Genomic DNA, 17,753 nt, shown 5'->3' with positions numbered 1-17,753 from the left:
GACTTCCCACCTTGTAAGTACGAACTTCCCAGGAGGACTTGAACACACCATATGACTTGTAGTCCAAACAAGCCTTCCGTTGTAGTTCTTTAAAAGTGGATTCTGTTAAATAAAATATCTCCCTTTGGAGTGGACTTTGAGCTTTGTAACCTTGCAGATCTTTTTTATGCTCTAACAGCAACATTACACACTAACTAAAGTTGAAAAATTGAAATAGCATAATAGGACCCCTTTAAAACATAATGATTTCCAAAATCAAAAATCATGTAGGTAAATTCAGTCCACAAGATCATCACTGCTTTCTGGATGTATGTTGATATAACAATAACATGTTTTTTTTTTTCTATAACAGACTCTTGTATTACACCATTAGAGGGGTCAGAGCTGTTGTTGGACATGATGTGCGCAGAGCAGAGTATTCCATGACTCGCAAAGCATGCTGTAAGCTGATCTTCTGTTCAGGCATGACAGCTGCCTTCTGTGTGCCCGTGTGTAGCCTTCACAAATGAGTTTGTGGGGAGCATGTTCATCTAATCCTGTCAATCACAATGCAATTATATACAAGCGACAGTCTATTGCACTCCTATGACAATTGTTCTATAGCTCTGCCTTTATTTATTTCATTATGTTATGTAGTTTAGTTTCTTTCTCATCTTACTCATCACTTTAAGAAGTTTTCTCTTTTGGTTCGCTCTCTTAAGGCACTTTTTTGTTTTTTGTAAAACTGCTCTACAGTCATATTAGGACAAGTGTTCCACAAATAAATTGTTAAACTGAGCTGAATTGACATAATTAACATCCACTAATTAAAACCGTAAAAAAAATTAAAAGATTACTCTCTCATGATTTAAAATCACGTGCACTGACTTATGATTCCAGTTATATCAGTAGCTCACTAAAAGCCATTTTATTTTACATGGAGAGGGTCATGGGGGTGGCCATTTTGAGATCAGATGACAAGCTAAAAACTACACGCATTACCTGGGTTACACCTAAATTGTTGGACGCTTACACTCACTGAATAATGCCAGAATGAATAGCACATTTCTACAATGGCATCGGACACCTTTTGTTTTTGCAAGTTGCAACATCATGCCACTAGTTGTCAGTATAACGTTGAAGGCGACTCCTGTATATCAGCCAGCAAAACAATAAGGAATTTACTCAGTGCACCTTCAAGTATTTCTCTCAAGGAATGATTGTGGAAACACCACCTATTTAGTTCTGTGTAGGCTAGAGAGGAGAAAGAAGCATATACTGCTATATTATACTGAATATATTTAAAAAGCTTGAATAAGCTATAAATCAACCACCGGCTCTTCCATTGAGCCTGGTTATCAATGAGAGAGAGCGATGAAAGTATGTCAAGCTGAGAGACAGTGAATGGGAGAGAGTGGCACAAGGTCAAACGTTTTCAAGAGCAAAACAGTTGATTTTCTAAGAAATTCACTCTCTTTTCTAAGACATTTTAAGTCCTATTAGAGAAAATCTTTTCACAGCACCGCTATCCCGCCAGGCCAAGAACTCTCTGGATGAATAAAATTAAACCCCATCCACCTGGATTTTAGTCTGCAGGCACTTTCAAGTTATGAATGCGAATGAAAATGTCAAGAATGAAATGAAACCTTTCAAAATCATTAAAAGTCTCCAAATACAATTCAAACATAAAAGCTTTGAATCAATGGATAACCTTAAAACTGTAACCGCACAATTTTAACATTATCCTCTCAAAACACTGTACAGTTGTGTGTGCAACAATCTTCTAAAACATAAATTAGTTCAATTTGCCATTACAAGTTACACAAGCTAAATCAATAAATCAAAACCTTACTAACAGGCCTCTTCTGTGGTTATAACCTTAACACCCATTCGTGCTTACCAGACCCAAGAGTGGCGACGGTACGCGAAGGTGCCCAGACTCAGACAGGACTTTAGAAAGCTCTTGTTCTCTGGCAGGTTAAAATCTGTCATATTTAAATTCCCAACAGATTCAGAAGTTGTGCAGAGGGAGCTCTTTGAACTCTAAACTCATCCTTCCACCAGTTAAAAACGCTGGAGGGACTTAGAGCAGCGGAGAGGGTTACTGTATCTGTTAGTCGGAGTCTCTGGTTGCATTGTCAGTCAGTCACGCTTCTACCTCCTCAGGGGGTCGAGTATCATAGGTCTGCTCACACCTAGAAACTGTGTCTCTTGTGTGTACCGCAGCTCTTCACTTTCAGAGACAGGAAGACGGTGGCCTCCGTTTGACAGTAAACAAGAAGATCCGGAGTGCAGGGGCAGTCACACAGTCAGTAAGTCTGTTTCCAATCGCACAGAGAGACATAAGACATGTAGCCTACCTATTATTCTTGCACAGTTTAAATGTTACTCTGATGGATTTCATCAACAAGTAGACAGTCTAGAAAATGGAAACCAGACACGCAGCTGATCTCTGTGGTGATGATAGTCTCAGAGGATATATATATATATATATTAGTGCTGTCTTTCGATTAAAAAAATTAACTAGATTAATCAAAATTCTTCTGTGATTAATCGCAATTAAAAACACAAGTTTTTATATGGTTTTAATATATTTTAGAATGTAATAATTTCACAGTTAATCTCGAAATTAATGTAGAAACAACTTAAAGACAGTATATTTTAAATACTTGTTTAATGACATCTTTTTATCAATGAAGGCCAGTATCACTGATACTAATATGGCTACCGATGTCTCGATGAAAATGCCCCCCCCCCCCATTTTAAACATTAATTATAGCCATTAAACACATAAGTGAACTTCAAACAATCCTCACATAAACCCATAATAAATGCCATATTTACCTGTACCCTTCCTGTCTAACAGCTAAATACAGAAATTGAATAAAGTTATCTAACAGTCTGCACTGCATAAATTATAAATTAAATATAGATTAGCTTAATCCTTGTTAAAGCTACAAAAGTTCTTTAGTCAAGAGTAGTGACTAATTTTCTCTGGTACCTTTGTTCTTTGATTAGCCTAACTTTACTGACAGACAGAATTAGTGGCTGCTGTCACTTTAAGATCTGCCGCTGCTGACAGATACGCATATCTCACACGCGACTCATTCTCTCACAACTCTTTAAGTTCATTTTAGACTTTATTGAACTAATTTAAAGGAGAACTCGGCAACTCTAGCGAACTCTAGTCACTTCTTCGCTGATTTTCCCTTTTGTTGTCGCATGTTTTCCCCGCGAGCTCCCCCTACAGCTGTGGTGGGGCGTATATTTCACAACACAGTCGTAAAAAACTCACTTGCGGCAGCCTCCTCCCCCTCTCTACCGCTGCTCATGTGCGTTTGTTTTGATCGGAGCAAGCCAACTGTATCGCGTGGAGCTATGTCTACTGAGGTGGGTAATCTGGTAATACATCATAAATGCGTGTGTGTTTATGTCGAATTGCCGTAAAGCAATTTGTGTTTCGCGCTCGTTCTCGTTCTCGCTTTCGCTTCTCACGAGACTTCCAATTTCTATCTTGCCGGGACGGTAGTGAACAAGTTGCAAGGTTGGTTTTCCGCCTGGGAACGCTGGGGGGAGCGGGGAAAGTCACCAATATCACCAGAACAGGTTGTTTAACCATCCAAATGATTTCTAGACAGTTTTATTAAGTTAAAAAAGCTACCAAGTTCTCCTTTAAGACTGCTCTTATGAGGATACTCGACGAAACTGACATTTTGGCACAAATGTGCGTGTTGTTGTTCGTTCAAGCGCAAAAGAGAACTCTATTCTGGTGCGCCGTTTGTGATCATGATACTGTTGCGCATCTTTCTGTGCGTCGTGTCTGTGTGCTTCAGGATATTCACAGGACATTCACAGGCAGCGCATTCTTTTTGTCTTGTCGCGCTTGAATGGTTTAAAGGCCTTTGTATGAATAAGAGCGTGATCATATAATGTAATGCTAGCAAAAGGATGGCAGAAAATACGGATGCTGCGTTAATTGCGTTAAATATTTTAACGTGTTAAACTGGACAAAAATTAATCGCATGTGTTAACATTGACAGCTCTAATATATATATGGGGAAAACCATCATTTACAAACGTGTAGCCAATCAGCAATAGGGGGCGTATTAAGTGTGGAGGAGAGAGAACTATCAAGAGGGAGATTTGAAGAAAGACTGTAGAAAGAGAGATGGCTGAGAGACATTACAAAAGAAAAAAGCAAATCAAAGGAAATGAAGGGTTATGACCAGGAAAGAGCTTTAGGACCCAGGTTAATATTAGAAAAGCTTTCCAGCGCTGGAGAGAGCTAACCGGGAAGTCCTGAAAACAGACGCGGAGATTGCATTGATTCCGCTCCATACATGAGTAACATTGGTTTTGAGTGTCATTGCTTGTCTTGAGCTGCTGTGCTGTTGGTGCCTAACAACGAACTCTTGTTTGTATTTACACTGTGTACGTATGTTAATTTTTTTGTGCTTCCTTGTCGTCCGTTCATCATCTCACTTAATTTTTCATAAAGCATTATTTTGTTGCGCTTCTGCTATGTTAAATAGACATCCACTCTTGCATTGCGTGTGTAACAAGAGTTGTGAGGAGTTGTGCAGGCTGATGACTGCTAGAGAATGCAGTGTTTACTGTTTAGTGTCCTTGTTAATGCATCCTCCTTGCGTGCCAGCGATCGGGGTTTGAGACCGACTTGGAGCAGGGCGGTTAGGAATTAGAGGGTGTGCTTTAGAGGCGTAGAAATGAAGAGATGGGTGTGTTTAGTAAATAGTTATTTATAACTTTTTTATCCGTTATTAAAGTTTGCATGTCTGCAAATCTGCTAAAAAGCAATTTGTTTGTGTTTATGCATTTACTTATTTTTATCATAAGCAGATCTATAATTTCTTTCAATAATTTGTCAATTGCTGACTATTTTTATAAAGCTATAAAAAATTGCGGGAAAAAATCCAATAACAGGTTTCAATAAGATTATTTTGTGTACAGTCATGAGTAATTTTTTCACATTTTTATGTTTCCTCTTTCTTTCTCTCATTGATGTGAACGAGACAAACGAACATATAGAACGACGTGCCTCCTCTCATTCAGTCGTCAGAAGAGACACGCTCATAAACGACATGCCCTAGTTCATTCAGTTTGTTCAAAATCGAGATGTCCCAGTTCATTCATGAACAAGATGCCCTGGCCTAGTTAATTCAAGATGCATGAAAGCATAGAAACATATACACATAAGATTTGTTCAAAAGCACTGATATGAACAATGAATTGTTTTGTTTTTTTCACAAAATGCAACAGTATTCAGTTGAAATCATGCTCTTAAAAACTGTTTAAACATTTACTTCTTGTTATTCAGAAGTTTACCCAGGTAGAAAACAATTGCCCATTACAAATATATAATTGCCTTCCAATTAGCCTATGAATTGATCTGTGAATTATTATAGTAACTGATGCCACAATTTCACAAGTTGTCAATCTGAAGAACTGCTGTGAAAAGGAAACCGCATTCCAAAGATGTTAGACATAAAATTAAAACAAATACATAAAATATGAAAAGAATATAAAGCAGAATCTACATGTCTGGATGTGCGCGCAATTGTTGGTATAATTATCAGGAATTATCTGTGTGACCAAAAGTAGAAGAAAAGAGAGGCTAACTGTCATTTTGAAGGAGAGAAAAAGATCAGTAGCTGAAAAACAGAGTAAAGCTGCAACTGTCAATCATATTTACCAGCTAGATATCTGTCCCTGCCCTGATCATACAAACGAACAGCTAGACAAAGCTTCCATAAATCATTTTAAAGCACACACACCCCAGCAGCATTAGCTAGATATTTACATGGTTACTGGGAGATTTGAGACCAGAACACAGCTAACCGAAACTCGTCACACAACAAGATTAGGTTATATCTACACACAACACATTCACATAAATGATCCATAGCAAGTGTTAATGTACTTCAAATTACATTTAGATATATGAAGTGCATCAACAAATGTTTACATTAGGGGTGTGGTATTGACATTAACTGATATTTAAAAAAGAAAGTATCAATAATATGTTAAAAATACACATAAGATAATATCGCAAATAATCCAGCCATTACACCCCATAACACTCCAACATAGGTGGCAGTATTGCACCTTAACACTGGTTGCCATCATTCATAAAACGGAAGTCTGCAGGAAGTCCCAGTCAACAGTAAATTATTTTTGTACAGTTATGTTTACGAACCCTGTCCACATCCCTACACTCGTATTTGGAGTGTGATTCAATGGCTAAAAAAAGATAAAAACAGTAGTGAACAAAGTTGTAGATGAATTTGACTGATAGCATCATTTATTTATTTTATTTTATTTTATTTATATATCATGATCTCCATTTTGAAGTGTGTTGTATATTGATAATGCATTATTTTTTTTAGAATGAATGTACAACTGGTTCACATTGGAGTGCCTAATGATTAATATGATTAATCATATGAGACTGAAGTAATCATTCTTTCATTTTTGAATGATGGAAGTACTGAAAATATACAGTCTCTATACTGGCATGAATAACTATATAGTGACTTTTTCACTTTAACAAATGTAAATGTGTAATCAGTTGACAGGCCTAGTTTTAATAAAGTGTTCTATTTCTTGAGTTATTTTAGTCTATCTTACAGGAAATCATGGAATTTTGATAGCAAAAAATCCATGGGTTGGATATAAATGGGACAGAAATTGGACATTGTTTTTGGTTTAATTAATTGCTTGTTGTTGGAGCAGAGGGTGGTGTATCTTTGGGAGACAAGTTCACTGGGTCAGGCTTCTGCAGGTGTTTTTTACTACGGCCTAGATCCTGAGAAACCGCCTGAGATAATACCGGTTTCAGACACAGAAACCCCATGCTGGAAATGTACTCTAGGTATGGAAACTGCGTACACTCGGACCTGCCAATGGCCTATCCTGTTAGCAACGTCTATGCCATATGCTGCTTGGACAAGTCCTTTTATACTTTGCTGCACTTACTCTTCAACCTGGCTTTATGCAAGGACAAGGACATTTCAGCATAAGGCATAATGGTTCCCCTGATTCCAATCTGATTTGTGTAATTGTAAACTCACTGCATTTACTCTGAATTTGGCTCTGAAGTTGTCACGGTGACTGTGTTTCAAGCATGTGAATTTGTCTCTGAAGCATCATTAGACATTTTTAGTAAAAAACTAAAACCATACTCGTAGAAATTTGCCCATCTGACAAGCAGTTTGTTAAAGGATGATGTGCTGCTACTAGTGCTGCACGATTAATCGTATCGCAATCGCGATGTGAAGCCTACGCGATTATATGACGCAAAATGCTGCGATTTTATATTAAATAAAAAAATTAGCGCTGTTAACGCAATTAACGCAGCATCTGTTAATTTTTGGCATCCTTTGGCTAGTGTTACATGATCCCGCTCTTATTCATGCAAATGCTTATAACCATTCATGCGCGATAAGACAAAAAAGAACACGCTGCCTGTGAATGTCCTCCTGACACACACACACACACACGACCCACAGATAGACGCGCGCCAGTATCAAGTTCTCTTTCGCGGTAGAACGAACAACACACATGTATGCTAAAATGAACGCGCTGCCTGTGAAAGTCCTGACTGTGACACACAGAAAGACTCGTGCTAATATCGTGCGTGCGCACAAAACAGCATGCCAGAATACAGTTCTCTTTCGAGCTTGAACGAACAATAACACACACAATTATGCCAAAATGTCTTTTTGTCGAGTATCTTCATAACATAAGAGTAGTCTTATGATGAACGTGAAGAGTTGTGACTCGTGAGAGAATGAGGCGCGTGTGAGATCCGCGTCTCTGACAGCAGCGGCTGGTCTTAAAGGGACAGTACACAGCAGCCACTTATTATATATGTCTCTAAAGTTAATCAAAGAACAAAGGGAACAGAGAAAACACTCACTGCTCTTGACTAAAGAACTTTTTTCTTTAGGCAGATTATCACTAATCTGTGTGTGCATTTATTTTCCTTGAGAACCAAGCAAGTTGACTCATGAAACCATTTGTTTATATTGCGATAATTGAGGTCAATATTACGATTGCAATATGCGATATTGCAATCGCAATATTGACCTCAATTATCGCAATATGACATTTTCCCCAAATCGTGCTGCCTAGCCGCTACCAAATGACATTTGATTTGGTCAGAGAACCAATTTTGGAGGAGGAATTGAACAATCGGCATATAAAATGGTAGTATTCCTGAAACAACAAAATGTCCAGTCAGCCCATTTTAACAAAAGTGCAAATTGCACTTTGTTGTTGTTGTTGTTTTTTTCTTCATTTAAGAAGTGTATTTTGTTTAAAGTCACTCCAAGGTCACTCTGACACTCTATCTGAGCATAATGTAGGAACATACATGTCAGCATGAATCCATCATGTTAAACAGAGTTAACAGACTATTATGTCAGACTGAAAGAAAAAAAAATATTATAAAAACATGGGGTTTCACTTATTTCATTTTCTGTGCAAATATAATAAGTTGCAATATTACGCTTATGTTATTATTTAATTATTTAATTAACACACACACACACACACACACACACATATATATATATATATATATATATATATATATATAGATACACACACACACACACATACACAAACTTTTTGATGAATGTTTCTTCATCAGCATATTAGAATAATTTCTGTGACACTGGAGTAATGGCTAATTTAAAATATATACTGTATATATATTAAAACAAATACAGTTATATTAAATTCTACTAAAATTTTAATTTTAGTTTTACAAAATATTACAGTTGTTTTTTTATAAAATAAATGCAGCCTTGGTAAAAAAAAAAGAAAAAAACACACAAAAAACATTAAATGGTAGTGTATAAAAATATTTTTATTTTAAAGGGGTCATATAATGGTACATGCACTTTTACAAGTTGATTGCACTGAAATGTGTGTTGGCAGTTCCTGTACACAACCATCCTATCATGATAAAAATCCATCCAGTGGTTTTGTTTTAATCTCCTTATATGTTTGACCATCTCTGAAATCAAGCCGTTCGATATTGTGACGTCATAAGATCGTACGCCCCTCCCGCTATTGTGATTGACAGCCGTGTTTCAACACAAGACCCGCCCTGAGCGAGCTGTGACAGCTGTCGTCATAGTAGTCCGCCATTGTTGATATGCTGGAGCAGAATGGCCTCTAAGCGATTGTGGTGTTCTGTTCTGAGATGTAATAAGGAACACAGCAGTCATTTGGATGTTCCTAAATCCGAACCGTTGAAGACGCAGAGGCTGAGTTTTGTTTTTGAAGCGATATGCCCAAAGGATTGACGCGGGGATTCCCTCACGGGGATTCCCCACGATCGTCTGGTCTTTCATGTTTGCGCGAATCATTTCACACCAGACAGCTTTACAAACGAGAAAAAACGGATCGGTACCAACGAGTTCCTGCTGAACCTCCAGAAGATGTGAGTGTAATGTTTTATTAACCTTTATATTAGTATTTATATTAATATTTGCGAAATTTGCAAACCTTGCTGCAGGCTTCATGGTGAATGCATCTAAGGTTTACACTCAGGGTACATTATACGGCATGTTTTTTTATGTATGACGTTCTCAATATAATTCATAATCCCACGTTTATAATGAACAACACATGGTTATTGTGTTAGAAACGGTGTGCGCACAGACCAGAGGGCGGGGTGAGCAAAGCTCATTATCATTTAAAGACACATGTACTGAAACGGCGTGCTGAAAACAGAGCTGTTTTTGACCAGGTAAAATGAGTGTTTTCTTACAATACTAATGAGAATTTTTAATTAAAGTATATTACAAACTTTTAATTTAGACCCTAAAGAATCATATTAGCTTGTACAAAAATGGCATTATATGACCCCTTTAAGTTTTGTGATTAATACTTAAATTATTATTAGTATTAATCACTTGACTAATCAAATTCTTTTTCGAGTCTCAATAAAGTATTTTTTTGTCTCATCCTTGTTAATGCTGATAAAATGAAAGAAAAGAAAAAAAGTTTTTAACATCAAATATTTTTATCAGTAATTTTATTGACATGACTGAGTTTTCCAAAATTCTGTCATGTATCAAATGCAGGGGAGCATGCCATGCCCAATCTCGTATTGTCCTAAACCTGATCATCCTATTGCTACGATCATCCGTGTTTAACTGAGCCAAAGTAACCTAATACTGCAGCCAGCAACCTTAACATTAACCAGAATAGATATTTAGACATATTTAAGTTCTCACATTCATGTCAAACTCATACTCAATCAGCCAAAACCATCCATCAAGCCAAAGCTCTGCCAATCAAGTGTCATCTGTGGTGTTCAGCAAATAACAGATGATTCACACATGATCCTCTATAAATCACCAGTAAAACTTGGCTCCTCTGGATGCAGCTGATACACTGCATTCTTGATGATGTGCAAACAGCGTCACCACACTCCAATGACGTGGTATTCATGCTCATGCTAGTCATGATCACGCAAGTGCATGTATGCATGGTGGTCAAGGCAACCGCGTCGCTTAATCCCTTTAATGTCCTGCTTTTGTTTCCATGGCAACCAGGTTTGTGCCCCTCCCAAAGCAAATCTACACTTAGTGTGTCTTGCATGGGTGGGTGGGTGTTAATATCTGTAACATGTGGAATGACACACATTAACAACATCTCACCCTCGGTGACTTCCAGTAGGGCGAATAGCTATACAAAGTGCTAAGAAACTATATATATGCATGTTTTAAGTATTAATACATAATTGTCATTACCATGACAATTGTTTGCAATATGCCAAACATGGTATAATTTCATTATGTATTTAGCATACTCCTCTGTGGTTAGAGGTGATAATTGGATCCTGTTGTTTACCGGTACAGATGTTAGCACTGTTGCAAGAATCTGACACAGGTATAGTGTGCGTGTGCATGTGCGTGTGCGTGTGAGAAGCAGTCGGCCAGCTTGACAGTGACAAATGTGGATGGTGAGCTATTGCCACACTAATTGGCTGGGTTAACGGATTACTGTGAAACAAGGCCAAGATCGCACAGCCACTCAATGAACTAGCCTATAATATAAAACAGGTGCATGTGCACACTGACACATGAGGCTGTGTCAAACCCACAGGAAACATTTGATGGTGATTCAGAAATAACCTCTGGACCTAAAACTAGTGTGATACAACCAAATATAGGCAATGTTTTTCCCAGAAGATGAAACAGTTCATCGTCATGAAATTTATTACACAATTGGCTAGATGACTAAGAACCTGATTTACTAAGTATAACAACACATGCAAGCTTGATTTACTATACTAACGTAGTATTATTAATATCTATATGAGTTGCAAATTAATGCAGCTGAAAGGCATTACTGTATATATTTATATACACCATAGCTGCTGTCTTTGTGGCCAAACTTTGAGAATGAAGAATACATACTGTATCCAATGCTCCTGATTTTCTCACATGCCTTAATGTGATACGAAATGATTTCTCATGAATTTATTCAATGTTTATTTAATTACGTCAATTTTACTTTTTTGTTTAAGTAATACTATTATTCAGCAATGATGCATTAAAAATGACAGTAAAGACATTTATAATGTTACAAATTTCAGTCTCAAATAAATGATGCTCTTTAAAAATGTTCTATTTAAAGAATCATGAAAACAATATCCCGGTTCCTGCAAAAATATTAAGCAGGACTGTTTTAAATTGTAAATAAAAAATTCACATTTTTGGTCAAATAAAAGCAGCCTTTGTGAATATAAGTGACTTAGTAAATAGTTTTTAATAAAAAAAACATTAACACTTTACAAAAAGGTTTCATTATAGTCAACTACATTTAGTTAACATGAACTAATAATGAACTGCACTTCTACAGCATTTATTCATCTTTTTTAATGTTAATTTCAACATTTACGAATACATTATTAAAATCAAAAGTATTTGTTAACATCAGTTAATGAACTAAATAACATTACAGTAACAATTGTATTGCCTATGGTTAGTTAATACATTAGTGAAACCTTATTGTAAAGTGTTATCAAAAACATATATAAATCTATCTTATTCTATCTTAAATGATATCTTATCGATCTTAAAAAGTGCTTTTTGGAGCATACTGTGAGTTTATTTAATATGCATATGACTCACACTTATAAAGCAATTCATGTTGTACTACAAATGACAGGACATGTGGAATATTAGTGATCATTGTCACTCTAAGAAAAAGCATCCACTTTTACAATAATGTCTGTCTTACAATGGTATTTTGAGATGATTCTTACTGGCTGAATGCACAATACGACCTGCATCTGATGTGTGCTGTCCACCTGGTACATTTTCAATATAATGTGTTAAAAAATTGTCAATAGACCTATAGATGTAGATTTGACTTCAAACTGAACAAACAGAAACAGACGTGCATATGAGCTTGTTAATTTGCAAGTATGTGCTGAATTGGGCCCAGTGCAAGGCACTGCTAAACAAAAGATCCTTCTGTTGCCATGACTCTAAGGCATCAGATGACTGATATTTTGCTCTTTCTTTCTTGCTCTCATCTGGACTGGCCCCCCTACAAAATATTTCCCTGTACTTCCCGCAATACTTGAGAAAACTGTGTCATGAACCATGTGTCATGTGTCACAATCTGAAGCTGCCCAGCACATACATAATCACAGCATATAATAGATTATTTTATTAATCCTTCATTAAATTAAATGAATTAAATGGGGAATAAAACATCATTAAATGTAATTACATTCTTCGCAATAATATTTAGTAGACCCTATAAATCAGCACAAAAAAGGCTTCTGGGGGGGAAAATCACATGATCAGCATCAAACGGATGGGAATCCCACTTTGTGATGCATTTGCAAAAAGCGTTAAGCCCCTTTATATCCCCTGCTATGCTAGATCACTCTTGGCATCCTCCTAATCAATACGAAATACATTACGCACGGCAGTAGATTCATTTTCTCATGAATCATATGCTCTTGAGCACTCAGAGCTGCATATAAGTGGAAAATGTGGGTCGTTCCAAGAAGAGTGAAGCATGCACTTATGAACACTCATCTCAGCGTGATGCATCTTCAGAGGAACAATCACTTCAGAGCACATGAGAACTGCCACTGCTCCAAACTCTTCTCATTCTCAAAATGAACCCACTACAATTATTAAGAGTGCAAAATAATTCCTTTTAGAGGTCTCTAAAAGGCTGATGTTAAACATAATAGTGTTTAATAATGAATGTGTCAGGTTTTCTCACCAAGGATGAAGACAAGGATGATTAAGTTCAAATAAAGATATTTACTTTAGCAGTATTACACGATCAAACGTAAGTGTGTTCTTAAACACAGTCAACACCTGACAAAGAGTGAAGAGAAAATCTAGGTTACGTATGTAACCCCCATTCCCTGAAGGAGTGAATGAAGATGTTACGTCGGAATGACTGACATAATGGGATCTCGCCTGAGAATGTGCGATGCATCCTCTTCCGTATTTATACCCGCGCTGCGGGATGGAGTGCAAGATGCAAATCTCGCATGCCAATGTGCATTGGCTGGTTTAGAGAGCCGGTTCTTCCAGAGAAGAATGCGCCAGGGAGGGGCTGTCACGACCTGCTCCTCGTCCTCCCTGACTGTGCACAGAAAAAAACTTGTGTCTGTGCGAGTAGGCTCACTGGGGGAAACGCATACTTGCATAGGCCCCAGGGCCAGCTGTGTGCCAACGCATCCATGCAGAGGGTCCCCTCAGTCAGGAAGTAAAACAACTGGCAATGAGACGTGTCCAGGGCGGAAAACAGGTCTATCTGTGCGGTCCCAAAGCTCCTCCAAATCAGCTTGGACTGCCGCCTGTGGAAGCAGAGGCTGTCGTGAGAGCTCGTTGGCTGGACGATTGAGCTCGCCCGGAATTTAAATGTCACGAAGATACTTCTGACTCCATAGGAGGAGAGGGCGGACGAGTTGCGACATGCGATGGGAGCATAGCACCTTGATGATTGATGTACGCAGCGGCCACAGTGCTGTCCACATGGACAAGTATGTGCTTGCCTAGTAGTGGCGATTTGAAGCGGGCCAGCACAAGCCGTACTGCTAGCAACTCGTGGAAGTTGATGTGCCAATACAGTTGGGGTCCCATCAAAATAACTGAAACTGCATGCCTGTGGCACCCCAGCCGATTGTGGAGGCATCAGTGGAGACAACAGCATGTCTGGACACTTCTAGGGCAACTCCTAGAATTGTCACCTGGTGCGTGCCGCGTTGCCACGCCTATCTGGGGACTTGTCCGTGAAGTTAGTGCTAAAGCGGCCTCATATGAAGCAATCTGAGCGGCTTGCGGATGCCATATGCCCCAGGAGCCTCTGAAAAAGTTTCAGTGAGACCGCTGTCCTGCTCTTGAGTGAATTCAAGCAGTTCAACACTGACCGAGCACGTTCCTCTGCACGGGGAAGAGTTTGCTCTTTTCCCAGTTGACCCGAAGTGACTGAGCACCATGTCCCTTTGTTCGCACAACTGCTCTTGTTTCAGGTAGTCGAGTCTCAACCAGAGATGGTCATCGTCCCACAGTGGGTACATGACTCATCCACAAAAACAGCCCATGCTTTAAGCCCAGACAAGTGAGGCAGTGATCGGGGACTCAGGCCAGGTTGCGACCGCATCCATCCTAAACACAAAGGTGGAATGACATCTTTAAAAAGTTTTCTCTTTTAGGGAAATAGCTCTTTTACAGAGATGAAGTGAAGAGGGGAAATCTGCAGTGTGCAGAGAAGCTCTTTTAGGCTATTTGAGAACCGCAGAATGTCATTTAAGTCGCAACTACCGCTGCAGCGTCGTCACACCAACACCGGAAGACCTCTTCCCGAAAAGCACTGCAGACACTCGTAATCTTCACTCAGGTGACTGGATAGAGCAGGAACAAACGAACCACTCGACTCCGAAGCAAAAACTTGAATGTGTGATGCATCAGCTTCCATATTTATTCCCACACCACGGGGCAGAGCGCAAGATGCAAATCTCGCACGCCAATGTGCATTGGCTCGTTTAGTTTGCACTCGAAGGTGATTGGGCTCTCAGGCGAGATCCCATTACGTCAGTCATTCTGACGTAACATTGAATGTGACTTACTGAAAGGGAACTGAAGGTCTTAAATACACAGACAAACGAACCACATACAAAACAGGTGTGCTCTAATTAGTAACATACTTATTAACTATGACAACAAATGAAGAGCGGGAACACAGGACAAATGGAAGCAGGAAAACAGAGAAACACACTAAAAGTCTTTAAAAAGACCAAAATACAATGAAAACGTGACAGAATGCTTCAGTTTTTAAAGCCAGACATTGTAGTAGGGTTGTCCACCATTCAGAATTTACTTAAAAATGCCTTTTAAATTTTTTTTTGGATTTCTGAATTTGCCGGTAGCAAACAGGATTCAAATTTGCAAGACAAATACTTAAAAAAAATTTTGGGGTCAGTAAGATTTTTACTTTTTTCAAAAGACGTCTTAACCAAGGCTACATTTATTTGATCAAAAATACAGTCAAACAGTAATGTGAAATATTATTAAAATATCTGTTTTAATATTTTTTAATATATATTAATTTAGCTTTTCAGATTTTTTCAGATTTTCAGCATCATACTCCAGTCGTCAGTGTAACATGATCGTTCAGAAATCATTCTAATGTGTGATGATTTGGTGCTCAAGAAACATTTCTTATTATTATCAATGTTGATAACATTTGTGCTGCTTAATATTTCTGTGAAAACCATGATGCGTTTTTTCAGATTTCTTAGATGAATAGAAGGTTTAAAAGAACAGCATTTCATTGAAATAGCACTGTAACATTGAAACAAGCATTTTCTGTAAAGCTGATTTGAAACTATATTGTGCAAATGCTATACAAATAAACATGAATTGAATTGACCTGGACAGAACAGAATTTTTGTTAAAAAAGTCTTTACTGTCACTTTTGAATAAAACTTTTAATAAAAGTACTGATTTTAAAACAAAATATAACTGACCCCATACTTTTGAACGGCAGTGTATTTTAAACTGCAATTCATAATATTCCTCTTATTGTTTTTCCAATTCAACCTCCTCTTGGGTGTGGTCGTGGCCAATGCAATGCATTATTTTTGACTGTGAATTTTAATTCTCAATCATGCACGCGATTTCATCTCAAATTATCTGTTGAAATAGGAAACCGTTGTTTGCTGAAATGGAACAGTACCAGTTACTATAAAGTATGCTGGCTGGAAGTGCTGTGACAAAATATCCCATCCTAATCTACCCAGAAAGCTTTCAGTGATGGAATGACATCATTAGTGACGTTGGTTCTTTTGTGTTAAGAGCGTGTGTGTAAAGGCTCCTTTTTCCTCATGTCATTGTCTCACAGCACCGTCTGATACCCCCAGGTGGACCAGTGTTACACCCCCTCCACATACAGATGTCACATGACATCTCCTGGAGTCTGGCTCGAAATTGAAACCCATGGATCAAATCACAGCACCATAGAAACTATAACCTATTACACAATGCCAAAGTAAAGCCAACTTCAATGATCTGTCTGTGCAAGAACTAATGATTAATACCGCACCTGAAGACCTTTGAATGAGAAGAGAACTGAAATGAGCATTAACAAAGTTGAGGTTCCTCTTCTTCCTCTTCGTACTTCCTTCTTCTTCAGGTGCTTCAAAATGCATTTCACTAAATGGCCATGTTCAAATGATTCAAAAGAAAGGACACTTTACTGTATTCTAAAAGTGTTCACGTCATCCACTTTTAAGGGAACAGTGCTCACAAAAATTCAAATTCTCTCATTTATTTACCAAACCCATAATCCTTACTTTCTTCCAGAATACAAAAGGAGAAGTTTATAAGAATGTTGATGCTGCTCTTTTCCGTACAATATAATTGAACGGTGACAATGGGGTGTCAAGCTCCAAGCGTGTGAGTAAATGGCACAACTAGTTTTTAGCTGAACTATCCCTTTAAGAAAACAACAAGAGCCCATCACCAAATACATGAAGATGACAAACTAATGCAAACCAAAGTTTCTTATTAAATAGTAAGCTCCTGTGCCAAATGTAGTTGTTTGGGCAAATGGAAGTGGAAGAACATTTGATGTCTGTGTGTAGGCAGTGTTAACGTGACTATAAATGGTACCCTTTGAGAAGTTCTGCCTTATTCATTTCAGGAGAAGTTTTTTTTTAAGAACATGCATTAAAACTTGAAAGATTACTGAGTGGATAAGTCAGGGAATGAATATTAAAAATGGCTTCATAAATCTTAGAAAATGCCTGCCAAATGGATACAGACAGGATCAAAGGTAAAGAACAGAACATAGGGTGGAGGGAAGGGAAAACATTCAAATATGTGGCTGTCAATCCCACCTAGTTCATAGTAGTAAATTCCAGTACCTGAAACACATGACAATGTGCTGATGAATAAGCCTGAGTAATATGAACAAAAATATGAATATGAATTTGAAAATAACATGAAGATAAGGTTAATGAGAATAGACGACAGTGGCACATCTTAGTAACCTACACTAATGTTAAAAATGTTGGTCTTTTATGCTCCCCAGAGCTGCATTTATTTGATAAAAAAATACAGTAAAGACAGTTATATTGTGAAATATTCTTGACATTAATTGACATTTTTTCCTGTGATGGCAAAGCTGAATTTTCAGCAGCCATTATCATTCTAATATGCTGATTTGCTGAAATTACATTTTCTTGTTATTACTAA

At 37.8% G+C, this 17,753-nt stretch overlaps 1 protein-coding gene across 4 annotated transcripts in view; it reads right to left on the bottom strand.

Annotated features, from left to right (window-relative positions):
• pde4ba (phosphodiesterase 4B, cAMP-specific a) overlaps nucleotides 1–17,753 on the bottom strand; it is a 159,387-nt gene that overhangs the window by 55,530 nt on the left and 86,104 nt on the right. The window contains exon 1 of one of the 4 annotated variants that reach the window (XM_081381710.1): nucleotides 1,880–2,189. The exons of the other annotated variants lie outside the window; for them this stretch is intronic. Within the exon in view, the coding sequence (XP_081237836.1) occupies nucleotides 1,880–1,971 (92 nt within the window). The 5' untranslated portion in view covers nucleotides 1,972–2,189. Of the gene's footprint in view, nucleotides 1–1,879; nucleotides 2,190–17,753 lie in introns of those variants that run through there. 4 annotated transcript variants of the gene reach the window in all.

The sequence above is a fragment of the Scardinius erythrophthalmus genome, assembly GCF_964197995.2.
Source record: "Scardinius erythrophthalmus genome assembly, chromosome: 12".
Lineage (NCBI taxonomy): Eukaryota > Metazoa > Chordata > Actinopteri > Cypriniformes > Leuciscidae > Scardinius > Scardinius erythrophthalmus.
Note: the sequence above shows the minus strand (reverse complement) of the source record. Positions and strands in the feature narration are given on the sequence as shown.